The sequence below is a fragment of the Buteo buteo genome, chromosome 1 (assembly GCF_964188355.1).
Source record: "Buteo buteo chromosome 1, bButBut1.hap1.1, whole genome shotgun sequence".
Classification (NCBI taxonomy): domain Eukaryota; kingdom Metazoa; phylum Chordata; class Aves; order Accipitriformes; family Accipitridae; genus Buteo; species Buteo buteo.
Window position 1 is genome coordinate 65,743,144 of NC_134171.1, and position 27,631 is coordinate 65,770,774.

General features: G+C 43.5%; 1 protein-coding gene across 1 annotated transcript in view; it reads left to right on the forward strand.

Annotated features, from left to right (window-relative positions):
* The first annotated feature begins 23,583 nt into the window (after positions 1-23,583).
* LOC142033811 (AF4/FMR2 family member 1-like) overlaps positions 23,584-27,631 on the forward strand; it is a 103,655-nt gene continuing 99,607 nt past the window's right edge. Inside the window, exon 1 of the mRNA XM_075034261.1 lies at positions 23,584-23,839. Coding sequence (XP_074890362.1) covers positions 23,823-23,839 — 17 coding nt within the window. The 5' untranslated portion in view covers positions 23,584-23,822. The remainder of the gene's footprint in view (positions 23,840-27,631) is intronic.

Genomic DNA, 27,631 nt, shown 5'->3' on the forward strand with positions numbered 1-27,631 from the left:
AAAAAAAGATTTCTGGAGCTCTGAATTTTGGCAGCAAGAACACATCTCCACCATAAAACTGCACCTTTAACTTGGGTTGCCAACTTGGAAGCATCTTTCTCTGTACAGTTGTGTGGCTAGTGTGAGCAAGTTCGGCCAAGTTCAACACCCAGCGGAGCAGAAGTGTATCAAAGCAGAGACCAAGGGCTAGCGCATGGTTAGGAAGTAGCGCTACCACTGGGGCAGTTATCGATTCTAAAAATAGCTTTTTGAGGATTTCTTGAAGTTTCCTCTGAACCAGCTGCCCCCAGCAAGCAATTGAAACAAGATCAGGAAGAGGATTGGCATGAGCTGATGCAGCAGTTGCAATGTATCAGGCGTAGCAAACCAGCATGCAGACATTGCACACACGTCACCACATTTCTGTAAAACTCTTAGAAATAGAAGGCATTTCAAAGCGTTACGATGTGGAGCACATCTGTCCTTTTCTCCTTCTTACCTTAAGCCTCAGAGTTAGGACAATTAAAATGTGTTCCCAAAATTATGCACCTGTTCTAACAGTCCTGTTAGACAATCTGCTGACACTTCAAATTTGAACTTAAAATGAAGAAAGAGTCTTATACAATCAATATTTAAATAAAGTTGGAAAAAAGCAGCTTTGAGACACTGACTAGCAGTAAACTCACATTTTAATTCCAATGAGTCTGAATTTAGACTTGGAACAACCTAGGATACACGGATGTTACTAAATGAATTACTTATTTTCCTGCTTTTCCGTACATTCTGAACTAATAGCTGCTACTAAAATAGTTACTGTTGCTAGGAAATAATTTCTGCTAAAAAAAATACTTCTCTACTGAAACAAAGGTTGTGTTATGTGTTGTCTTCCTAGCTGTAAGACCTCACGGTGGCATTTTGCTATTGTATATCCTGAAAGTTGGTCTTTGCTCATAATTACTTGACTGTAGGAGCCAAGGGCCTAGGCACTGGTCAATGCCTTCATCTAGTGTTTTCTAGCCTGAGGTAAGTTTACTGCAAGCTCTGTGATGAGATAAATTTCACATACTGTTCTGTTACTGGCTTGGCCTGTTCAGTAAACCAAGAGAGCCTACAGGAAGCTGTGTGAAGCAGAGTGTTGTGGAAGTGGTTTCTCTGGTGAGGTTTCTTCTGTGTGCAGGAAGTGTATACATCCAAGGATCTATCTGCAGGATCTGGCACAGCTTTTATGAACTTCTCTCAGCCTGCGTATGTGTGTGTTGAAGGAGTTCTCTCGTAGTCTGACATGAGTCATGTGGGGAAAATGTTTCATTGCTTGTTAAGAAAAAAAAAGGAAGATGGTAAGAGAATATTTATGGCCAAGAGGTTTCTCAGTCAGTCGGCTCTCCCAGTGTTTCTGTTGCTACTGTTTTGCTTCCTATGCTAATGAACTCCTTAGGAATGCACAACATATTTGAGAAGAAGATCCTCCTCATTTGCTTCTAGAGTTTGAGCAGAAATACAAGACAAGAACTTACATGTCTTGCACACACACACTTGTGTGACGATAGGAAAGCACGTCTTTTGATAAAGTAGCTTCATTGCATTTTGCTTGTGTGTATGAAAATTTACTAGCTAATTGGAAAGTTTGTTTAGGTAAGGTTTGCATGCCTGAGCCTTTAATGTAAGTATTAGGTAGTCCTTGAGGCAGAGGAGGATCTAGGCATCCTGCAGCCCTGGCACTCCACAGCAGCCCCTGCTGCCTGACCCTACAATGACATGGAAGAGCAACGCCAAGGGACATTTTATTTCCCTCCCGCCAAGTACACCTATCTTCCCAGGGAGGACAGCACGTTCTCCCCCCTCTTCTTGGTTTATTTCTTAGCTAGGTAACATGTTTCTGAGCTATAACTTTTATTTCGTAGCCCATTGATAGTGTAGTAAAGGGGGATGATACTGGCAGCGCAAAGCACGCTTGTTTCTGGTCTTTGTGCTGCCAAAAGCTCACACTGCTGAAAAAGAGATGGTTGAGAGAAGACAATCGTATCTGTGGAAAGAGCAACTCCTTGCACCCTCTCCTGTGATAAGACCTACAGTAGCTCCTCTGTGCTTTTACTAAGCAATGCCCTTAAGCAGGTACCATCAACTTGAGTGGGTTGGAAGCTGATTAGGAGTCCTGGTAAAGCGCAGAGCTCCCTGGGGTCGGGCGAGACCGGCAGCGCCTGAGGGTTCAGCCCGCGGTGGTGCTCCCTCTGAGGGCATCACCCGTCAAGGTAGCTGCAAAGTGGGACACCCGGTGGGTTGCATTGTTCTAGGACGGAAAATCAGCCTGCACCCATTTCCCTTCAGAAAATAAACTTTTTTTTTTTTTCTGCGTCAACCTCAGTGTCAGATGGCTACAGCCGCAGGGGCAATTTGTGAGATTGGCCTTTTCGAACCCCGACCAGGTCCATAGGTCGGGGCGTTTATTTCGGCACAGTCGTTTGGATTTAGTCTCTGCTATTCCCTTGGATTTTGTGTCGTTCTTCAAATCCATTCCTCATCCAGGTGTCAACGAGACGCAACGCGGGGGCGGCGAGAGCGCCCGAAATCGCTCGGCCGGGCCGGGGGGGGGGGGCGGGGGACACGAGCGGGGAGCTCCGTCACCGCCGGCCTTCGGGTCCTTCCGGAACCCTTCGGGCGCGTCCGGAATCCCCCGGCGGGGCGGGCGGGGCGGCCCGGGCGCCGCTCACCTTGCGGCGCCGGCCGCGCTGCGGCGGCAACAAGGGGCGGCCCCAGGGCTCCGCGCAACAGGTCGGGGGGGGCGGAGCGCGAGCGGGGACGGCTGCCGCGGAGCCCGGCCGGCAGCGATGCGGCGGAGGCGAGGTGAGGCGAGGCGAGGTGGGGGGGGCCGGCGCCGGCGGCTTCCCTTGCCGGCCCCGGCGCCCTGCCGCTGCCAGGGACGGCCCGCGGAGAAGGAGCGGCCGGCGGCGGCGGGAGGGAGGAAGGCCGGTGGCGGCGGGGCCGTTTGTGGATGGATGGGGCCGCCGCGCGGCTGCTGCGCGGAGCGGGCGGTGTCCGGGCGGGGGGTCGGGGCGGTTTCCTAACGGCCTGCGCGAGCGCTTGCGGCATCTGGACGGGCGTTGCAATGCCACGGCGCGCGGTAGCGCGGTAACCGGCGGCCGAAAGTTGCTGCGTTGTGACACGGAAAGTGGGGGTCAGGCGTAGAAGAAGCGCTGTGTCCCTTCAGGTTAGCGAGGTGGTGACTCGGAACGCCTTCCTCCAAACAAGCCGGGTGCCATCAGGGTGGTTGTTATCCCAGCTCCCCGGCAATTTTCCTTGACTGCTGCTGCACAGTCTTTGCTGTCTGATCGCCCCCCCCGCCCCGCCTCCCCCCCCCGTGTAAGTGGGATCTTACTAGCTTGGGGTCTGCTTGGGCAAGGAGCTTATCCTGGGTGTTTTTACTCAGGTGAGTAATACCGCTGTTCTCACTCGGGCATGGGCATGGGTCAGTCTTACAGTTGAGCTGTAGCACTCTGGGACTCTAGAGGAAGATGGTAAAGCCTAGGTGGAAAAACCCACATTGGAGAAGTGAAGTCAAAACTAGTGGTGGTTTTGGGGTGGTTTTTTTTTTAGTTGCAATAATCCAAATTCTTCTGTGACTGGTCATTGAGATGGACCTTCAAATAACTTTATGTATGTAAATACATCAAGTTTTACCTATCATACTATCATATCTATATTAGTAATAACAGTGTTGAAGGGAAATTCTTAAGATGGGGACATACGATTTAATTTTCTAAGCAGCTTATGTGTTCCATCAAAGCAGCTGTTTGCCTGTGGCTTGATGGAGAAAGGCAGAGGAATACAAATATGTTCAGCTAAGGGATACAGAAATCAGTTTTTACAAATACAGCACTGTAAGAAATTTGTAAAAATTCAGATAAGGGCCACTTAGGTGCCTGCTTTCATCCCCATTGTATGCTGTGGCTGCCTATGACAATAGCTTTTTAAAAATGAGAAACAGCAATTATGAAGAGTTTGGCTTCTTTACCAACAACTAGCCTTACACTTCTTTTTGCAATAAATGTGAAGTAGAAAGGAATAATTGGCAGCAGGAGAAAACTGGCAGCTGCAGATGGCCTATCCAAGGGTAAAGCCAGTGAAATAAATTACTCCTGCTACCCCTCACGATCATACTTTTTGCAATTCCTGAGGTATAGAGCCGGAGCTTTCCAGACTCAGCTCTAACCCTTTCTTCTGTTCATGAATACTAGTTGCAGTGTTCAAATCTATTTTAGATGATAAGGTAGGTACATGTGCATCTCACCTGGCTTTTCATTATTAGTAAATTTTAAGCCATAGTACTATATGTATGTTTTACTTGCTTCCAGACAGTTTGATGGGAAATACAAAATAACATTAAATTTGGATATATTTTCTGGTAGATTGGTAGAAAATTACTTATTGGTGGCAAACTTAACCCAATATTCAGCTAAGGTGTCCACCTGCATCCACGAGCTTTGCAATGCATTTGTAAATTTCGCAGCTTGCAGAACTACATTGCCTTCCTTTCATAAAAGTCTGAGCTCCTGCAGAGTCAGTTTATGAGCATATCTGTCACCTCTCAGTACATAAAATTACCTTCCACAGCTAAATCCTTGAATCCATGTCTGTCTTGCCTGTTGAAGACACACAAGGTATGCTTGTTCTATCTCCCCATTGGACTGTATCTTTAACTTAGGCAGGCTTCTCTTTTAAAGGCAGTGCTGGCATGTTTTTTGTTAAAAAGGTGGTGTTTAATGCTCTTGATCTAGCCAGTCACAAAGCAGTCTTATATCTTGGTTAGGTTGTGATGAGGAATCTAGAAGCTTCCCACTATCTTATTTTTTTCATGACTTTGGGGAGAGTCTTTGGAACAGAAACTGCTTGGTCTTGAGTTTCTGATGGCTGTTTTGCTGTGGTATGCAGCTCAGGTGTTAGCATTGGAGTAATTAGCCCCCAGCTGCCCTCAGCCCCGTGGATTAGGAGGCATTGTTGGCTCGCCTGGGGTTAGGAGCAGATGTGGACAGTTTCTTCCCCCTGCAGCTCTCCACTTCCTCAGTTTTGGCTAACATCTTGATTAATCTGTACCCAAGTGTGTAAAACAGAGCTTGGCTCACTAGGGTATGGTACAGCTGGATTATGAGCTGCGTCTCATGGCCAGGAGGTGGTGCACTGTCTCCTCATGCAATGTGGCCACAGCGGCAGGGTGATTTTGTTTCATCCAGGTGCCATCAGGGCTTTATTGATAGTATTTTTGCATATACTCTGATGTGTAGTGCTAATCTTTCCTCTTTCTTATTTAAGAGTTACGACGTATCCTAAGTAGTGTTAGAATGGCTATTGCTAAGACTTCAGTAAAGCAAATAATAAAAATGTGACCTTTTCCCATACAGCAAACTCAGTCTGTCTCCTTTTGCATTGCCTTATTTTTGCATGACTGATACTAGCAACATTTTTGGAGGACAAGTTAGCAATCTGTATAAATGCACACAGGCATTCATTTCTATTTTCAATCTGAAATTATTGAAGAATGAAACAAACAAACAAACCCACGAAAGAAACAAGCTTTACAAAAAAATGGTTAGCATTTTTCATATCTAAAAAGTGATTTCCACCAGTCTTTTGCAAGGGTGCTTCCTGACTGACTCAGAAGAAAAACCTTGGCATCCTAGAGTTACTGAAACATCGGGGGGGGGTGGGCTGCAGGGCAAGAAGCAACCCATATCACTGAAAATGAGTGAACGAAGAAACTATTTTAAGCTTTTTGAGCAAAAAGCACTGTTAATAAGAGAACAGTTGCTTTTGGAACAAGAAAAGGCATCCTGACTAAATTAGCCAGCTAGGCTAATTGACATCAGAAAGGAAAGCTTATGTTTATAAAGATAGCTTGGTTGCAGAAAATAAAAGCAAAAGCATTTGTAACTTTTTAAAGTATGTCAGATTAATAATGTCCATGCAACCTCAAATCCATGCTGCATCAGTATGGTTGAAAACCTGACCCTGTCAAAGGCATTCGCAAAACATGTAGATTGTTTACTGAAATCTAGATTTTATTCCTGGACGCTCACATGCTTTATAGCCGTGTTAAGGACAAGTTGGTCACAGAGCAGGCTTCCCCACCACCCTGTTTAGTCAAATGTGTGCATGCATTTCTATCTGCCTATGTCGTTACAATGTGAGGTCTGTGCATTGGCTGAGGAAAGTCCTCTGAACATTTGAAGACCAGGAATGTAGAATTAAATAAAAAAAAAGTTGAAAAAAAGTTGGAATGACTTATTCCATATGTGTTTCTCCCACCTAAGTTTGTTTTTAAATTCAAGTGGGCACCTTGTTCTTTTAAGGCTGTTTATTTACCAGCAAAGGTTATGGTTTTCATGATTCTTAGGAGGGAACAAATAATAAGTGTTTGTTTGCTTTCAGATCTGTACTCTAAACTTAGTATGTGTGTCTATTACTCAGTCTTCCTAGCTGCAGGTTGAGGTGGGTGCCTGACAGGATTCCCATCTTTAGTGGCCTGTGTCTTTCTGTGACTTGCAGAATGATTATCTGATGGTATCTTAGGTGGGATTAAAACCATGACCTAGAGGTCAGATACTTCATCTAATCATCAAAGCATCTGTGCTCCTGTTTAATATCAGTTGCTGTAGGTGGGTTCACAAAGCTTCACATAATGCTACTGTGGTCTGCCCCCCAGCCATAAATCATTTTGCTCCCTCAGGAGCGTGAGATGCTGCAAATGAATGTCACAAATTGAAATGTAAACATTTTCAGTCATATTTCTTCCTGTTGGAGTTTTACGCTTCTGCTGAGGTGATCTTGCACTTACTGTGTCTTTGTGTTTCCAGGAATGTTTCTTTTCTTCACAAGTCCTTGTAGACCACGTCTTAGCTGCACAGGGCAACAACCAATGTGGCAGGCATCATGAAAACTATTTTGATGCTATGAGGTCTGCACAGGCTTTGCTTTGCCTGCACCACTGTGAACTAAAGACAAGTTTGGGGCAGACAGGAGATGGTGAGAAATAGGTGTTGGACATAGAGTGAGCAAAGAGCTTTGTGTGAGGATATGCTCTGAGTTAATCTCTTTTATGTGGATGTAAGCAAGGGGAATTTTTTTTTTCCTGTGATCAGCCAAAATGGTGCCAGTTATGTAGTGGCTGAAACTTAGCTGTCTCTGAGGGCCCTGCTAGGTGGACCTGCTGTTACACTGACATGAGGGGCTCTCTCTCTTGCAGTACTAATTGCTGCAACATCCTTCCCCTTCTGTTTCCTCCTTGCTTCCTGAACGCTGCTGCTTTGAATTTTTATCCAGTGATACCTTTTAATATATAGCTCTATTTTTCATGCTTGTTTTTTCTCTTCTCTCCTTCCCCTTTCCACAAACGTTTCCATTCATCGGAGGGCTATTTGGTTGTCTGAAGGGAGTGCCCTAATGGCATATTTATTCTTAATATTGAACTGAATAACCTGGAGCCTGTACAATAGCCTTGTTTGTCATGCTCTTGGCCAAGCCTGTAGTTCTCTTTAAGAGCCAACCTGAAATGCAGCGTCACTGTTGGGGGAAGGGGAAAATGGTTATCTTGGTTCTCCGATTCTTGGCTACATAGGATCCATTTGTTTGGAATGTATGTGTTTAGGAGTACTGCAATAACTGCCAGTCGGACATCCCACGCTCTGTGTGTAGCATGTCCCTGGAGATCTCAGCCCAGTCTCCCTGCTGTAAGCAGGTACTTAGCCAGCTGTAGTTTAGCTCCCTGTTTTGAATGCTGAAGAGCTCAGCAGACATTGGTACAGGTGCTGGATTAGGTAGCTGCTAGTCCTTTGAAAAACCTGCTGAGAGAGCCAATGTCACATGGCGGCTCCTGCTGTCTTGCTGTTCCAGACAGATGATTACTAAATGTATTTTGTTGTTCCTAGACAGTTAAGGCCAATTTCTGCAAACACTCATTACTATATACTAATGAGTGTTGGTGGCTCTAACAGGTCTCTTTGAAACCAACAGAAGTGTTTACAGGAGCATTCCCAGCATTTACAAGCTTTTTCAGAGCTCAGTTTCTTGAACTGTGTGTTTGATGCAGAGATTGTGCCTCAGCCTATCAGTATTGAGGATTGTGGAGAAAGCTGTCAACCTAGTGAACAGCAAAAATTCAAATGATTTGCTGCCTTGTAACCTAAAGAATAGATTTCTTATTCATCTAACCTTCCTGTTGTGTAGTATTTCACACCATCATCTTGAATGTAATTGAAAGATGATTTAGACTACTAGGGAGAATTGAGGGATTCACGCAACTCTGAAAATATCTGTGGGACAGTGTTGGAGGTGAGTATTGTGTATCTTTTTAATTTTGCAGTGCAAAATTATTTTGGAGAGTTAATTTAAAATGGAGATTTCAGATATAACACACATACAAACCTAAATGCAGAGTGTGCGCACAGACGCACACAGACAAAGGAAAGAAACATTTTTATTTCATTTTTTGTTTGCTGTAACAAACATTCTAGACATCGCTATACTGTAATGACTTGCTACTTTGGAAACTGGAGATTTTTCATGTTTGCTTGTTCAACGTTCCCTCTTTTCCTCTCTGCTTACTCTGAGGAAGGGTGTTCTTCGGTTGGTCTTTGTGACTGTTGAAACAAAGCTTGGGTGGCATCTACTGAGTACAATGTGCTGTTGGTTTGTAAAAGAGATATTGAATATCTGTTTTTTCTCTTCCAGATGAGCTGACTCAAATGGAAACATCATAATGGAACCTACAGACAACCAGAGCAGCAACAATGGGTAGGAATTAATTTGATGTAATCCTGTCTTCCTAGGTGCTCTGGCAAATCTTGAGACGGTTTAAAAAAAATAATCCCCCCCTCAGTGCAAGAATCGTAATGACTGAGTGGGAGAGGAGGAGTTTCAAATCTAACATGCTCTTTTATCAAAGAATTGATGCCTTTTTAAACTTGAATCTGTTGTGAAATGAACAGTGTTTGACACTGGGTCGCAATGGGACCCTCATGTAGACGTGGCGCTTAGGGACATGGTTTAGTGGTGGACTTGGCAGTGTTAGGTTAGTGCTTGGACTTGATGATCTTAAGGGTCTTTTCCAAGCTATATGATTCTCACTGGTGAGAGTGGCCCCTTGTCCTGTGGAAACTCTACTCATCACATGGAGTTCAGGTGTTTGCTTACAGCACATCATGCCTTGATCTCTAGTGTGCCAGCCCTGTTGCTTCATATCCCGTCCTGTTTGCAGCCTCAGTGTAGCTGGGGGCAACATTGCCATCCCAGTGATCTGCGTGAGGCAACCCAGCCCTTAAACAAGCATTTCTGTACTCTTAATGCATTTGAATTGAGAAAGGCAATCCAGACCTGACTCAGGGCTCTGAGTCTTGCAGGTTGTCCTCGTTTTGGCTGGGACAGAGTGAATTTTCTTTCTAGTAGCTGATATAGTGTTATGGTTTGGGTTCAGCATGAAAACAGTGTTGACAACACACTGATGGTTTTAGTTCTTGCTAAGTAGTGTTTAGACTAAGTCAAGGATTTTTCAGCTTCTCATGCCTAGCCAGCAAGAAGGCTGGAGGGGCACAAGAAGTTGGGAGGGGACACAGCCAGGACAGCTGACCCAAACTGGCCAAAGGGATATTCCAGACCATGTGATGTCATGCCCAGTATATAAACTAGGGGGAGTTGGCCTGGGGCGGATCGCTGCTCAGGAACAAAGTGGGCATCCGTCAACAAGCAACTGATTTGTGCATAACTTGTTTTGTATATTCCAATCATTTTACTATTATTGTCATTTTATTATTGTTATTATCATTATTATTTTCTTCCTTTCTGTTCTATTAAACTGTTCCTATCTCAACCCACGAGTTTTACCTTTTTCCTTCTGATTCTTTCCCCCATCCCACTGGGTGGGGGGGAAGTGAGTGAGCAGCTGCATGGTGCTTAATTGTTGGCTGGGGTTAAACCATGACACAGGTACGCATCTTTGGAAGTTTGGGCAATGAGGGTTTTTACACTTAGACACCTAATTTGCAAAATTGATTTCCCCCTGTCCTCCCCCCCCCCCCAAGGGGCTCAGTTTTCTGCAGTTCCCATTTCTTCCTCATTTAGCTCTTTACAACTGCCAGTATGCTTTATCCTCATACCACAGGTCATTGTTCTTTTCTGCTATTATACTTGCCATCCTGAGGCACAAAAGGACAGTGATCACTACACAATCACATTAAGGGGAGAGGCGTGGGTGGACAGAGATATTGCGAAGACACCCAAACTCTCTACTGCACCTCCTCTGCTATCACTCACCAAAGTACATCTAACTTCATAATTTCTTTTTTTTTGGCAATACAAGGGAAGGAATGGAGTTTAAAAAAAAAAAAAAAAAAAAATCTGTTTTCTGGATGGATTCTCGTTGGAATACTGTATATAGTAGCCTGATCAAAAAGCAAACCAAAATCACAGGCATTTACTTGCTCAGTGTCCTACATACCTCTCTGCCTCATCTAGGGATTGGATCGCCACAAAATGAATCTGACAGCTGTAGTGAATCTGGAGGGTACATTGTGTTCTGTACGTAGATGTTATCTTGATTCAATTGGAATATAAATCAGGATATTTAACACTCTTCACAGTGTGGTTTCTGACAGCTCCAGTGCCAAAGCCAACAAGGACTATAAACTTCTTTCTGTTGTTTTTAACTGCTTGTGAAAGTTCATACTGGTTATGGAACATTTTAAGGCATTCAGAGTGATAAGTGAGTAATGCCAAGGAAGATGATGGAAATTGCTTCTGATGGCTGCCAAAAGCTAGTAGGGTGCAGCCTCTAGTACAGTCTGGTTCCTGGGAGAAGGTGGTTTCTTTTTTAAATGTTTCCTTCAGTTTAAATATTGAAGGACAAAGGATTGTTTTCCTCTCTTTTCTCAGAAATGTTTGATTCCTAACATCTGTAGAGCTATTTCTTTCATAAGAGGCTGCATCCAACTTAGTCTTCTGTTGTTAAAGTTGAAATATTCTTTTGATTATATTCTTCCTTGCCCTTTTTTTCAGTGTTGTACTCCGCTTAGTTTCTTTCCCTTGCCCTGCTGCTCCTCTAGCTACACTGTAGCCATGCTGTGTGGGTTAGACCTGGTGAAATCTAAGTGCCTTGCGTGATTTGTCCAGCAAGGATGTACTGCTGGCAGTCAGCTTTGGTTCTGGAAAGTGCTAAGTTTAAGAAGGTGCTATAAACCAAACCTATGGACAAGTGCTTTGCTGAATCAGGGTCAACAGACAGTTCTGCTGCCTCAGCCTTCTTCAGACTTGCCTTTGCTTACAGCGCAGAGCTTCGTTTACCTTGTTAAACTGTTTTTTGTGTATCCTTGCGTGTATGGGTTTCTGAATTTTGCTTGCTTTCCAACTGTACTTTAGAGGCAGGAGTTTGGGGATAAGATTAATTTATCTCCTTTCCTCCAAATATGTGGAGCCCTTGAAATTCTATGTTTTGTAGTTGTAACCTCTGCTTTACAGTAGCAATGTATGTATTTGTTGCATGGCTAGTTCCTCGAATACTGGTGGAGAAAGACACAACAGTATGAAGCCCTTGACAGGCTTGTGTAGGGTTTGGGATTGACAGAATGTAAGCAACTCTTTAAGGATTATCCTCTCTGAAGACATATGGCCTCTGGTTTTCTGTAGAGGTAGCAAGGAGATGCAAGGAAGAAGGGTGCTGACAGCTGGGGAGGCTTGTGGGACTGAGATGTTAGGAATTGTCCTGCCGGTCTGAGGCAGCAGAGCCTTTATGGAGTGTGGTCCTTGCCTTCTGGCCTGGTGCAGAAGTCCCCTTTGCAAATGAAAAGGCTGCTTCAGGCCAGGAATCACAATATCCAGTTGACTCTTTTCACCTCCAAATGCGAAGGACTCATCAGTGGCAATAAATGGCAGTGGCAAGACGGATTTCTTGCCAACAGGACTGGGAGAACACATTTTAATTAAAGGACAGCAGTGACTCTTGAAGACTGAAAGTAAGGGGGTGTGTCTAAAAAACCTGATGTGGTACAGTGCAATGAGATGTTTTGAAAAGCCTGGTAAGGGCATGAATTTTACCTATTTCTGGCTATAAACAAATACATGTTTTACTTTCCAGCAAATACATTTCAGGAAAGCTTACTGGCTGTGTATTTAATGATTTTAATACAGCTTGGTATCTATTCCTTCTTCATTGGTACTCCATGCTTGATTAATTCTTTCACAGTACTGTAAGCTTCTGGGATTTGTCCCACAAACTTAATGGATTATCATACATTTATGAGTATAATGTCATATTGCATTTTTTTCCTGAGTTAAAGGATGATGTGTTCTCCTTTGAACAGTCCCCGATTCAGATTTGTTGGAATCTTGCAACAAAAGCTAGGTACTGATTGCTGTTGTTAACATTTTTTTTCTTTTTTTTGTTGATTATTTTATTTTATTTAACACTTCTTGAAAACAAAGATGTGCAAAGATTTCTTTAATAATACCACCCCCATGCATGCCCACCCAACGCCTTAAATACCATTATAACAGAAAAGGCCCAGGAGCAACTAAATTTCATGGCAGGTAAAAAATTATTAACTTAAAAAATGACTTCCTTGAGCTGTGTGGAGATGTGGAAAACTTTCAGATGCTTCAGGAGGAATAAGTTGAATAGATGAACAAGGCTGGAGATAAAATACCATGTCATTACTTTGAAAATCTGTGGGTGTGTGAACTGAGTAGTACTGAACCACCACTCAGGTATGGCAGGCATTGTTAGTGGTGACCAAAGAGATACCGATCTTCCTTCTGTAGGAGTGCCAGACCCTCTTGTAGGTCCTGTAGGTACTGTTTTTGGCAATGTATCAGCATCTGCACCTTATCTGAAAATGTTGTTCCTTCATGCTTGAAACTTCTGAGTCTTTTTTTTCCCTTTGTAAATCTCAGCCTCCTTTTGGTCAACATGTCCAGATATGGGTAGGTATATGGCCAGGCGAGATGGTGCTGTGTACATAAAATGCAAATAATGTACCCACATCCTGTGCTTTACCACTGATGCCTGAGGTCAGTAGTCTGGCATTTTCAGGAATTCAAAATTAAGAAACAACGTCATCCAGGTTGCCTGCACACCTTCCTTTGTTTTTTGGTTGGATTTGCATTTCTATGCAGTGTTTAAATCACATGCTTCATCTCTGGAGAACTCCATTCTCATTCAAAACATAGGTAGATAAGAATGGATCTTCTAAAATCAAAATGCTCATAGATAGTTCAAATACGTATGGGATTATGATCACCTGTAGGAAACTTTTGCTGTTACTTTTATTACTTTGGTAATCCTCATCACCTCAGGAGTGCATTTCTGAGCTTATGATGAGCTGAAGAGTATGAAAAGCTTATTTTATTGGTTTGCTTTGTTTGTGTTTTACTTAATAGAGATGGTTCCCTTCATTTGCAATACATCTTTCAGAGACAAGGACCTGAAAAAGGGGAAACTTGTATCCCTGATGAGTGAATAAAAAAACAGGTGGGAAAAGCTGCAGTCTGCTAATCTTCAAAACAGGTGTAAGGGAGGGAGTCTATAGCTGACAGGATATATTCTGACAGAAAGTTTTCTTCGGGGAAACACTGATTTTTTAGACTCAAAATGTTCTAAGGGAACTTACCAGTTTTCATCAAATCTTCCAATACAAATGGCATAATTTTGTTCTTAGAGCAGCTGGTGAGCCAAAAAACAGAGGTGGGGAATACGAGGCCTCTTGGCCATTCCCTTGGTCGTGTGTCTGAAACTTTAAAAAAAGCATCAGAATGGTATTTGCTTCATGTGAAACATTTGTGGCACAGGATTTCCAAAGCTTTATTCTGGGTGGGATGTTCAATGCTCTGCTCCCCCCTCCTTAAAAATGGAAGGTGGCTGCCAGCACAGCTCAAGAATTGTTACTGATCCCTTTTAGGAGACAGCAGGCACCTGCCTGCCTTGGCTGCTTGGAAAACCGCAGTAAGTAGGATTGTTGGGATGTTTTAGAATATCTGAAAGTCATACAATGTTGTTGTTCAGTTCATTATCTTCCTTGTTAAATTTTTGACAGAGAGAATGCTCAGTTTGCTTTTGTTTTGAAATTCCTTTTACATTTTCAGCAAACTTGAGATGCTGTTTTCCACACATGACACTTCCAGTGTTCTTTGCCTTTTCTTTCTCTGAAGATACCTTCCTAGGAAAGGAGAACAAAAAAAGCCCTGCGATTCAGCAGCATTATGTTGTTTTATCACTGTGAGCAGCACTAGGGGAAGTCTAATCCTAGTGTCCTAGTCTCCCAGTCCTTTCCTGCTTCAATTTCTGATACTGTTTTTCCTCTCTTCCAGTAGTTGGCAGGATCTTGATATTTCCTACCTGTGCTGTGTGATATTTTTGCGCTGAGGTTTCGAACAATTTGAGTATTGATTTTACTTACAAGCTCTTTTCAGGGGGTGTGTGTATGAAACAGATGCACTCAACCCCCCCTTAACCAAAATAGCAGTAGTTTGGTACAGGCTCCAAAGCAGGTAGAGGCCTGAGCTGTAGCTGGGCCAAGAACTCCTCTAGGAAACCCACAAAGGAGCAGAGCCCGGTGAGCAGTGATGCATATGTGCTTGGAACACTGATCATGCGATTAACACATGAATAGCGGGGTGGTTCTTCCAAGAATCATTTATCGAGGAACAAAGCAAGCTGTGGGTACAAGGAGTCTTGTGCATACCTCCCCCATTGTATGCAATTTGACTATGAGCCAAGCACTTATCCCATAAATGTGACAGCCTAAGTGAGCCTTCTTTGAGCTCTCCCTGCTGGGCAGGATGGCTGCATGGTGGTGATCTCCACTTGAGCTGGGACGCCTCTCAAGGTTGCACGTTAAAGCAACGAGATCTTTTACCAACGACAGGTCACTGGATGAGCCCAATTTGAATTCTCCCTGTATGGCAACTGGACTGCATGCCAGGCAGCTCTCACCTTGAGCAGGGACGCCTCTCAAGGTTAAGAGATATTAGTTGTTTAGCTTAAGTAAGTAAGTTTTAAATAGAGTTATAAAGTGTGATTTAGTATGCTGTTTGCTTGGCTTTACTTACTTAGCATGAGTAGCTAGATTTGCTGAAGTCTTAGGCCGCAAGCTGTAAACTTTCACCTAGATTTACTGACCCTGTACCTACTTAAGCAAAACAAGGGCCTCCAGAGCCAGCACAAACCAGAAGATAAGGAGGCTACAACTGTCAGCAGCAGCTGCAACTAGACAAGATAACAGCCTGTCTGGAGACAGTGAAGGAATCCAATAAAGAGTCAGAAGATCCCAGACCAGAATCACTATTGGACCGAAAGGCGTGTGGAAGGCGTGTGAACAGTGCGTAAGGGGTGGGTGAATAGTCTTTAAGGGTATAATTGCCCAGGGATTTCTTTGTTCAGTGTCCCTCCCTGGAGGCACCCAGCTCGAGCTGATCCTGCTGCTGTACCACTCTATTACATTGTTTATTTTTATGAGATTCGATACCTCAAACTCTGCTTTGGGAAACCTAGGGTTTGAACTTCAGAGTGAACTAACAACAGATGTCTGGACAGAAGGCGCTTCTTTAACATCAAGGTTTGAGATTCCTTATCCGAGACTAAGAGATTCTTCCTTACCCAAGGCAGAGAGGCCCCTTATTTGCAACAGATCCTCGGTAAGTGACTGATAGCATGCTGAATGAATGTCTAATGAAATCCATGTAGCTAATTCCATTAGCCATAAACTGTTGACCAAGTCTGGGACTAAGTCTGGACCAGCCACATGTAGACTCCTCTCTGAGAAGGAGTTTAGAAAGCAAGGGGTCCACTCTGAACCTTGTGATTCATTGGGAGGGTCTCCCTTTCCTTTTTGCATCTCTGGTCTCTGTGTAAATCATTCTAAATTGATTCTAGCTCAATTTTCCTTTGTATGTTTTTTCCATGTAGTTAGTAATAGAGTGAACCTTGCCATTGAACTCTGTTAAGTCGTACTTTTACAAATCCACGTTAAAATCACATTTGCTAATACTTTTGACGGTGATTCTTTAAGTGATCCAAAACACTCCTCTGTGACAGTGTACTGTGTGACAGTGTTACTCTGTGACATTATGGTGACTTTGTTCATCTTTTTTAACAGCTGATATTAATCTACTTTTTATTTGCATTCACTGTTAAACCAAATTCAGTGTGACACAAACTGGGGGAAGGGAGGAGACCATTAGGTAAAGAATACTGTATATCAAGATTTAGATGATTTAAGTAATGTTCAAGTAATAATTTAGTGGCAATGGCAATGATTTCTGTTGCATTTATTGCTTGGATACTGCCTAATAAAATAGCCTTTCTGTCAGGTACAGCCCCAGATATCAGGGCCTGTAGCATAGCATCACCGCTGTGGGGGTCTCTCAGACCAGTGCTGTGCTTTTCATGGCACTGATGCTCTGAGAAGGCTGTGTCTATGACCCACTCAGGATAGCACTGCTACTGCTGCAAGAAGCCCAGCTGAGCTGTGGACTGAGAGGAATGAGGCAGAGGCTTCAGCACAAGGCCCAAAGAGCTTGTTATGAACATTAACTTCCTTTCTTCTGTAAACAGGTGTTTCACTCCCAGGATAGGTTTGTCCCGAGGACTCACAGTGGTTTCTACGTGGTTCGTGGTCACATCTTGAAAGACTGTATCATCATTGCCTTGGTGCCAGTGATATTAACATTTCTTAATTTTTGAGTGCTTGCCTTTGCAAAAATAATAGCATACTTTTCATCACAGTGTATCTGTTTAAGGGGTATGTTAAAAAAAAGGCTAGCAGCTATTTCTATGTCAGTTTTATTTGGTCACCCTTTTGATTTACCTTACAGGTTTGCAATTTCTTCAGAGCCTCAGCAGAGGTCTCTGCTGTGTGCTTTGAAGAAATTGATGGTAGGCAGTCCTCACCTGGCGGTGTGAAGCAGGGTTAGATTTTCTTTTACTGTCTCGGAGAGTTTCATAGGCATTTGTGAGATGAGCACTGAAATACAGAAGTTGAATAATGACATGGAGGTTTGTCTCCTTCTGCCCTATTTCCTCACAGTCCTTGTTCTCTTGGAAAGCCTCTGTGCTTCCAGTACAGGTGTGTCACCTTGGCACAGCCTTGTATACCTTGGATCAATGCAGAAGGCCTTGCCATAAAGCCAACACCCTGTTAAACATCAATCCCTTTTCACAATACTGGAATGAAGAAGCACTTGAACAAGTGCTTTTCATGAAGGGCGGGTGGAAAACTGCTAGAAACTTTTGATGCAAACAAAGCATGTTCTTGACATTTTTTCCTGGAGAAAGCTTAGTTGTTGTAGCAAGTCTATATAATATATTTTTTCCATTATCTATTTTTCTATCTGAAAAAGCTTACATGAATTTTATTTAATCTTCAGGGAGATAACCTGTATGGAAATATCCAGTCTAAGCTATCTGGATTAAGAAAACTTGTATGATCAGCTGGAGAGGTTTTTAAAACAGAAAGCAGCTCTGTCTGTTATTTGTTTATCCCTTTTCCTTGGCCTTTTTTGCCACTGGACAAGAATGATGTCCATGTGTTAGTACATTTGGAGGCAAGTGGAGCTACAGTTGTAACTAGTGTCATCTTAGGCACTACTGTACTATAATAAATAACAGAAATTAAGCTAGTGATAGGTCAGATTAATGCTTTAAGAGGGGAGAATGCATTTTGTGGTCAAAAGTGACCGAATACCATAGAGTCATGCAAGAGATAGGAGGACATGTAAGGGAAGTGGGTGGTGTTTTCTGATCTTTTCTTACCTTTGTTTCCACCTCGCAAATTCTTTCCAACAGTGAAAGTGCTTATATGACCTAGAGAAGAGAACCTCCTCCTCCTGCCCAGTTTAAGCATTCCTAAAACAGACTAAAACCTACATATATTGCATAAGTATATCCACATACACTAGGGGTTTCTTGGTTGTTTTCACTATGATCTCCCCTTCTCACATCCTAGGGAAGAGGTGGCAGTGATCTCTTACTGCTTGTTGATCCTGAAACTATCAAATAAAAATTTAATTGCACTCGGTATCATATTCAAAATGCTGGCTTCTCCCATGACTACATGATTGTGTATGCAGTGAAATATCTTATTAAAGCTTTCAGTCATTAAGAGAATGTGTGTTTAAACCTCAGAGCACATAGCAAATGCAAGACTGCTGTGTACATCAAGTGTGTGTGTAGATATATATAATGTTGGCTTACTGTATTTCACTGCATAAATGCTTAAATGCCATGATATTAGATGGTGTATGTATGTCCACATCTAGCAATGGAACCTGGTACCAGCCAGAATAAGACAAATCACATTCCTTAAAATTTCTGAAGCAGTGTATCTGTGCAGCCTGTACAGACAAAAGCTTTGTTTACTATTGAAGACAAGGAAGAAGTCCAGAAGTATATAATCTTTAAAGTTTTCTTGAATAGAGAGCAGGTTCCAGCCTGGTTAAGTACCGGCAAAGGGTTGAATATATCCCATACTGCTCTGTTAATCTCTTCATACTGGACTGAAGCATCCAGCTATGTCTTCAGAAAGTTTGAAACTGATCTCATGGAAAGGAAACTGACCCTCTTATTTAATGATTTTTCCAGATGTGTAACATCTGGAAGTGTACTCTGGACTGCGGGCCCTGGTCCAAATTAATTTCTAGTCAAGCAGAAGATTTGACATGTGGTCAAAGTCTTGATATTTACCTAAGTGCTTTGGGAGCCTAGAGTACTTAGTGTTCCCTTCACCTGGGGAGGTGGAGTGGAATTAGTTGAAGCACAGGTTTTGGAGAGAGAAATGCTGAATTTCATCTCTGTCATAGGATTTCTGCAGCGCAGACATGAAGAAATTTGATTGCCTGCTTTGTGCATACACTTATCCATCTATACAGTGTGAATATTTTGTGATGGTTAGAAATATTTTGTAGCAGCTTTGATTCAAGTGCAAAATCTCTTCTAACATATAGAAAATAGTTACAGCCTGAGTGTTTGAGTAGTCGTGGTAAAAAACAGTTAGCAGGTTCTTGGGGTAGTGTGGATTCCACAGGTCTTAGCAAGATGTGGGAACTGTGGGGTAGCCAAAAATGTCATTCCCCATGTTGGTATTTTGCATTTGCAGCACTGGATGTGCAGTGTTCAACTAAGTATAGCAGTGCATTTTTGTTTCTTTGCTTAAACAGCAGAATGGCATGTTGGAGGAACCTTAAATTTGCTAGCTTGGTAGAGCTTTCTTCCTGTCAATCAATAGCTTCCAAATCTTCAAAAGTACTGTAATGGTCTAGATAGATACAGGGGGAAAAAAAAACCCCAAACTTGATGATGAAATTCAAGATAGAGGCATAGATTTCAACTTGTTTCCTTTCTCTGCACAGTATCCCTTCTTTCAAAAAGGAGAGTTTTGTTATTGTTTGCATGAAAGGTATACATGAAGAAGACTAAATGAATTCTAAATTACTTAAAGTAGATAGTCTTAAATAATTAAATGCTTCCCTTTTTCCTTGCTTTCTAATCTCTTCAGCTGAAATTGCAGAAGATAATTACATATATAACTCTCCAGGGCAAATAGGATCTTTGCATTTGTTTGGAAAACCCCTCCAAAATGTTGCTAGATGTGCAGTTTTGGTGCTGGTATTAGTATGTTTAACTACCAGTGCTTTTGATTATACTTAGTAAGAACTTTCTAGCAGCAGTTAAATATATTCTCTTCTCTGAAGCTGTCAGGCTCTCAGCATTATTATTATTTTCCATAGCTTTTCATAGGGGGAAGAATCAAGTTCCTTCAAGTGACATGTGAGCTTGAAAGAGGATGTGGGACTTTTTTTTTCTTTCTTTTTTCTTTAAGTTATGATTTCAAATGCTATCATTAAGCCCTAAGAAGAAAAGCAGCATGTGTTTTGAAAGCTGCAGTTACTCTTACCTTCTTGTTGGTGACATACATTGCACTGAATCCCCAACTTTGCTATGTAAGGCAGACTAAGTGTCGTGGTGAACAAGATGAACAGGACCCATCAGTGTGCCCTTGTAGCAAATCACTGCCTGGGCTGCCTTAGCAGGAGGGTGGCTGACAGGATAGGGGAAAGGATTCCTCCCTTCTGTCCAATGCTGGGGAGACCATGCTCCCTAGTAGAGGAAGGACACTGAGATATTACAGAAAACGCAGTGCAAGAGCTACCGGGACAACCAGGCTGGAGTGCACAAAGTGCAGGAGAGGCCGAGATGGCTGGGTTTGTTTTCCTGGGCAAGAGAAGGATGAAGGGGTGTTTATTCCTGTCTGTTGCTATCTGGTGGGGGTAGAGAGCAGGCAGGAACAGAGTTCTCCCAGATGTGAACAGTGAAAGGATGGGAGGCAACAGATGCATTTTGAAACACAAGAAATTACAATTAGATAGTAAGAGCAGGGGCCCAGAGAGATTGTAGGATATCCAGCCTCAGTACAACTTGATAAAAGTTGGTTGTGCTTTGAGAGCAGAAGTTGGATTAACTGATGTCTGGATATCCCAGGCACCTAAATTATTCTGTGATTCTGTCTTGCAAAATAAAAAAATGGAAAAAAACCCCCAAACTTTTAAAGACCTGTTGTCAATTTATATTTTGTTCACATTAAACCTTTTGAAACATGTATTTAAGAAGCCTCAGTTTCTTGCGCCCCCAAGTGACAGGCTGGCTATCCTCAGTCTCTCTTCCTTCCCTCATCCCTAACTCGACAAAATGTGACAGGTGATAAGGAGAGACCAGCAATGGCCCAAGGACTGGGGTACTCATCTGGGATGTGGAACTTTTTTTTTTAAGGTTGGGGAGAGGGGAGATGTTTCACCTGAGAAGAGTTAGGTATTTGTGAATCCAGCTCTAGCAGTGGTAGCCCCGACAGCAGTGGTTTGGTTTTTTTTTCTTGACTGTAAAGTGCTGAAACCCTCCTGCTTAAGCTGCTCTCCTAATGGCAAAGGCTTGCACATCGTGTATCTGCGTAGCATTCCTGCCTTGCTGTTGCTTTCTTTGTTTATTTGGCCCTTTCCTAGTGGAAAAGGGGCATGAGGGTAAGGTGCGTTTCCTTGGGGTTGTGTCTTACCTGAAAATGAAAAAAATCCCCCGATGAGAAAATCAATGAGTTCAGCTTCAACAAAATAAAAACACTTACAGGATGCAAAAAGGCCCCTCCACGTTATGATACAGTTGAAGGTAACAGCAAGAGGACGTAGACAGGAATTTTCTAGCTTGTTTTTCTGTAGTACCTTGCAGAAATGTTTTAATTCATACAATACTGAGTATCAGAATGGCGAACGCCAGACCAGGAGTTTAGATGATTGGAGTGATTCTTCAAATAAAGCCAAGGTGAAAAAAAAGACAAAACTATCGTTTTTACCATGTGGGGTAAATTACATATTACAAACCTGGCTGAAATGTCTTGTGGTCACCAGTATCAAGTTATCAGAGCTAAGAGCCTGAATTAGTCTTCTAGGGAAAAGAGAGATGCTGTGCTTCCTTCTTGACAGAGCTCTAATATTTCTATAGTGTTATGAATTTATAAAATGCTGCAAAATAAGAAGTATTAGCTACCAACATTAGCAACTCTGATACTAGTAGTTAGTTTGCCTCTTTGAAGACCCCTGCTGCAATCTGGGATGCTTGTCTTCCATTCTAGGCTTTGCTGTTGGCCACCTGGGTGAAGCTGGGCATGTCATGGCACCTGTCTTTTGTACCCTGTTTGTAACCTGATGAGATTGATACTTGTCTCTTTGGAGATGCCCTTATTAAAAAAAGTGTTGTATGAGGATTTCATGTTAATCTTGTTACCTCCACACCACAGGTCATATACAGTAATCATCTCTTGCTGCCTTCTGTACTATCTCATTTACATATGAAATTTGCACTAAATAGCTACTTCTGCAAGCTTAGTTTTAAGTTTAAAAAAAATGTGTATGCGAGTGAGTGTTTGTGTAAATGTAAAACGTATGCTTTGCTGGGAGTTAGGGTTTTTGTGTTACAGTTACTCTTCCTAGTGAGGGGTGTCTGCTGCTTGGATAACTTGTTATTATTTTGTCCAGCCCTCATGGGTTTCCTTATTTGTTAATTGCTGTGAAATTGTCATCTTGTCTTCAGAGATGATAGTGGTTTTACCGGCACTTTTAGGACTTCAAACAATTTCACAAAATGCTGGGTGTGGATTTTGTTTTCGTTTGTTTGGGTTGGTTTTTGAGGGTGGGTTTTTGGAGTTCATAATAGACATTGTCTATTATCAAGGTGACACCTCAAATCCCCAGTCACTTATGAGCAGTTGAGTCCATGATTATCTAACATAACAGTGGTATTATCTGCTTAGTTTATAATCAGAGCCACTTGTTTTGCAGTTTTCTATTTACAATCTTTCCTTTTTGGGCGAAGACAAGGAATGGGAAAAACCCAAACATTTTTCAATAATTTTTACATTTTTAAACTATGTACTTAAAATTATATGCTTGTAGAAGCTTTATATAAATGGCCTTTTAGAATTATATTATTTTCCATGAACGGGGTATAAACTCTTCTCCTGGTACCTGCTGAGAGTACTTTGACGCAAGTTGTGCTTTAAAACAGAAAATTAGGAGGAATGTAATGTTGTTGCAGCGTTGGTAGGAATCTTAGCTATATATAGTCTGCTGAGAAAAGCTGAAGGGATCTTGGATAAATGTTTTTGCCTGCTGAATGCTTGGTTAATTACTGGTTGAAAGGAGTTGCAGTAGTTTTGTTTTTATAATTGTGCCAAGAACACAGAGCAAAGGACAGGTATTGCCGCTTTCTGAGCGAGTCTACAAACCGCGGTCAGGACTAGAGCCCAGAAAAAAATTGCGTAACAGATTCCCCCCCCCGCCCCAGTTTCTCAGCCTGCAATTTCAAGTACGGGCACCCGCAGGTTTAGTAGTTTAGTAGTATACTCAGGTTTTCACGTGCTCCACCTGTGTGGCCAGACGGGCTTCACGTTTACATCTAGGTTCTATGTCCGCTTTGAACATTTTGGAAACTGTGCGAGCCGCGTTCTCTCGTCTCTCCACAAAACCAAAGCCCCCCCCGTCAGCCCCTGGGGTGCGGCCAGCGGCAGGAGCTGGTACGCGGAGTAGCCTCCGCTGCCACCCCATCTCCCGGTTTCGGACGCGTGCTCTTTTTCCTTAGCCTTGTCCTCCCCCCGGCCCCCCGAGCGCCTCCGGAGAGGGACGCGGGCTGCGGAGGCCTGCGCTCGCGCTCCGGGGGTGGCGGGGCGCGGTCCCGGTCCCGGTGTGGGGCAGGGACCACCCCGGCACCGCGGGGCCCAATCCTTCAGTGCTCCTGCCCTGTCAGAGCGGCATGTCCATTTAAGGAGGTTGGGCCGTACCATGGAAACCTTGCTAAAAAGGGGTAGCCGTGCACACTGCGGGCGCCTGGGCTGCGTGAGCCGCTGCGAGGGCCGCTGGCCAAAAAGCCGCAGAGGAAGAAAAGAGCAGCCGGCGGCGTGCGGCGCTGACGCTCGCAAGCTGCGAGCCAGCCCTCGGCTTTTCGGCGGCGCTGTGTGCCCCCCCCCCTCCCCGCCACTGAAAGTGCGAGGGCCGCATCGCCCTCCCTGCCGGCCGGGAATGCATCGAGCCGGGGGAGGGCCCGAGTGCCCGGATGTCGATCAAAATGAGTGTAATCCAACCCTGCGCTAGGCAGCCCGGGCTCGGGAAACTGGGGCTCCGGGAGCGAGGGGCGCAGTGACATTTTAGAGGGGAACCGGGGAGCGGGCAGGAGGGCGGCCGGCAAATGGAAGAGAAGACTTTGGCAGGGGGGTAGAGCCTGGACAGTTGGGGAGAGAGCTCATGGATAGAGGACGCTTGGCAGTATAAACTTCACGATGGCTGCCCAGTCGAGGTACGGCATTAAATAACTTTTATCGCTGTTGGTGGATTTCACTGAGGGCTTTTCGTAGTCCGGTGTTGTTAAAGATGCTCTCGCTCGTTTTCAGACACAGTTTGCTGTTGATTTTCACACGGTGCTTCACAGAGATGTGTGTAGAGACACGTCCTGGATAGATTCTGTTCATGTATTTTGTTCACTGAAGTGTCCACTACCTCCTCTCAGCGTGAACTTTCTTTTAACAGGAAAAACAAAGTCTCAATTCCTCCCTGTCAAATCTCTCCCTTTCCAACAAGTTAATAGCTCTTTGAAGCTGATTTTCTTCTCCCTTGTGGACTTGTCTATTATTTGTTTGGTTTTTTTCCCCTGTAACCAGCCTAGTGTAAACAGGTTTCTGTGATTGCTCACAGCAATATTTTAAAAGGTAAATGGTTTATATTTGGTTGCATTGGAGAGCTGGCTGTATAAAATGGAAGCAGGTTGTGTCTGCTTGTGTGCAAATCTGCTGGATGGGTGGGAGGGTAGAAAATGGTTGTAGAGTATGAAAAAGAATGATCCAACGTCGTTGCTGTCAGGCAGCAAAATTCAAGCAAATATACCAATCTTGTTAAATACTTTTCAACAAACCGTGTTTTTAAAGAAAGAACTTCTTGCCTGCTCTGGGGGGGCATCCTGTCTAAAGTGAATTTCACACTCAGCATGGGGGAGGCAGCTTTTCTTAAGTCACAGTACTTGATGAAGCAGTGCTATTTAAGGTACCTGTTAAATGCCTTTTAGCTTTTACGATACTTTAATGGGCATTTCAGATATGCTGAAGAGAGAAATTCCTTTTTTTTTTGGCTCTTTAGTCCCATACCAAACAGCCACCCTGCTCCCCTTTTTCCTCCAGGCAGAGAGAAAAAAAAATTAAAATGGTGGCATATCCTACACAGAAGTTTGGCACTTGCAGTGTATTCTCACAGTGGTGCTTTTCTGCAGGTTTGAAGCCATGAGCTGGCTTTAAATTACAAACTGCAAATGACAGAGCCCTGAGGTTTGGGGAGGAAGGACGGGAAGATTGATTGCTTCGTTAACAGCTGAACTCTTCTGTAGCTCTGACTGCCTGCTCTCTGTGTGTGGGGAGACTGGGAGTACTTAACAAAGAGGCAAAGGTTTAATTTTTCAGCATCTTTTTTTCCTTTGTATGATCACTTATTTGCATGATTTACTGGCCTGCATTACCAGTGCATTGCTTTAATAGGTCCACACACTAAGAGAGGATACAGCATAAATCTTAGTGCTGCTGGCTGGCCTTGAAGCTTGGCTTGGCTCCAAGGCCAGGGACGTGCTTGATGTCTCAGAGGTTGCACAGCCATTTTCTTGGGTGGCAGGAGAGCACATGGAAGCCAGGTCCCAGCAGTAGCCCCCAGCCTCGGCAAACTGGCTGACAAGGGGCAAGGCTGGCACTGCGGTCAGGAACCCACATCCCTAACCTGTAAGGTGGATGGTGCAGAGAATAAAGTTTTATACATTGAGTGGTTCAAACTGAAAGTGAGGAAAATGGACCAAGGGCTGCATCCATGGGGCTGAGTCCTGTGGGGTAGGTGAAAGGACCGTGGCCCACACCTACTGTCTGAGACAGGCACGGAGACAAGATGTGCACCTGCCATTCTGGACCCTCCTTTCTCCTCCATCGTATGCGTTGGCTTTTGCTTTTGTCAAGATGCTGTCAGGTGCTCAAGCTGTAAAACTGTGTCAGAGCATTTGAGCTTAGGGAGTGAGAGGATAACCTCTGTATGCTTGAAGCTCAGTGTTAAAGTCTCTGATTATTGCTCATTTTAAGACATTTGAAAGAGAGTAGGAGTGAATATGGGCAGCAGAAGTGTATCTCTTGCAGGAGAGGCTACATTTGCCAGAAAGCCTGGTGCTTGTGGCACAGTCAACAGGGGTATCCATCTCAGTCCAAGAGATTTGTGCTTTGTGGATGCGTAGAAGCTTTTATTCAACAGTGAAGGATGAATTCATATTCACAATAAATAATTGGAGTTATATATACTGTGTGGGACTGAGAGGCCACATGTGTCTAGAATTTGTTTGCCAAAATGTGTCGGAGGGTTTACTCTGCTAGGTAGCTGACAAAAGATGTGGGTGAGCTTTTTGTGTTCATTTCTCCTTTGTAAAAAATACAAACAAGTTCTGCAAGCTCAGTAAATTACTGATGAGCTGGTATGGTACAGAGCACTGTAGCGTTTTGGGTATCACTCTGTATGAGGCCTTCAGGCACTCCTCCATCTGCTTGGGTTTGCTATTTCTCACATGCTGTATGTTTCAGCTAGTGAAAGGGATGTGACATTGGGGATGATGCTTGTTTGGTAATAAGAAAATCCTGCATCCTTTCTTGAGCTTCAGGGCTGTGATCCCGGACAGCTCACCTAGCATTTGGGTTTCACTGTTTTGAAGGGTGGAAGGGTAAGGAAAACAAGGTGATAAAACATGCCCGTTGCTGCTTTTCAGCATTTTAAAAACTGTAATTAGTGATGACTGAGAAACTGATGTGCTAATGGATGCCACAACATTTTTTAAAATAGTAAATCTTAAGAAACGATTATGTGGTGAGTTGGGTATGTTTTTGTTTCGGCTGTTTGAGAATGATCAGCTTCTACCAGTGGCTGCTGTAAATAGCTTATATCTAGAGCCATTAGGTGGAGAAACTATCCTCCACTTAGTGTTGTTTTGTGTATAATGTAGGTTTTCTTTTTTTTCAAGTTGCTAGCTGAGCTGTAGGTTTTCAGCTGTAGCTTTCTATGCACTCGCTTCTGGAATGCGCGGATGATCTGATGCCTGTAGTGTCCCCAGGCAACAGGGCTTGTGTCAGGTGTTTATGGTATATTCAGGAGTGTGTGAGCAGAAGCAGGATCGATCTGAATGAAGACAAGTTTACTTTCTTGGTAAATGTGGTGTGATATTCATCACGTGCTGTTCAGCTGCTCTGAGATACGGCAAGACCCCTAGGAGGTGTGTGGGACTGACTGGCAGCTGTGCTCACTACCAGCTACTACCAGCGGTCAGTGAGGCACGAGGATATGGCTCCTTAAGTGAGTGGCAGAGCCCATCTCTCTTCTGCTTCCTTCTTCGTTAAAATGTGTGCTCTACTGCAGCAATCGCAAGCTGAGGATCTTTAGGTGAACAGCTGCTTTTTTGAAGATGTAGGTTGTTTTTCTCAGGCTGGTTGGGATCATTTGAAATTATCTGTAGAGCCCTGTTGGTTACACTTCTTTTATTTAAAATTGGTGGATAAATAAATACTTGGTCATTATGGATGCTAAGAATTTCTAGTTGTCGTATAACTTGCCTTTTGAAGTGGTCATGATTAGCATGATTGCAGGTATGCAGAATGAATGCAATTTCCTAATCTTTGTACATAGGTGAACACAGTAGCACGGTCTGAGCAACATGAAATCCAAGTGTTGTGCTGTCATCCCTGCTGGGCTCACCTTGCTCTTTCTCCCGAGTCAGCCCTGCAGGGAAGGGTAATGATGGACAGCGGTCTGGGAAGCCCTCTGTTTCCACCCCTTAAAGCCAAGCGTACCAGCTAAACCCAGAAGAGTCTTGAAATGAGGCCAAACCACTCATTTTGGTAGAAAAAGAAGGTGATGCTGTGCAGAAATAAAATGTGGCCATATCCACCTTTAAAACATGGTAAATGCAGCAAGACAGTTTCTTCTGAAGGGAATAACGCTGAGGCTTTTCCCCAAGGAGAAGCTATGTTGAATGATGCAGCTTGATTTTGTTCCATGTCATTTCAGAGCTTTCCAGGCCAGATCTGAA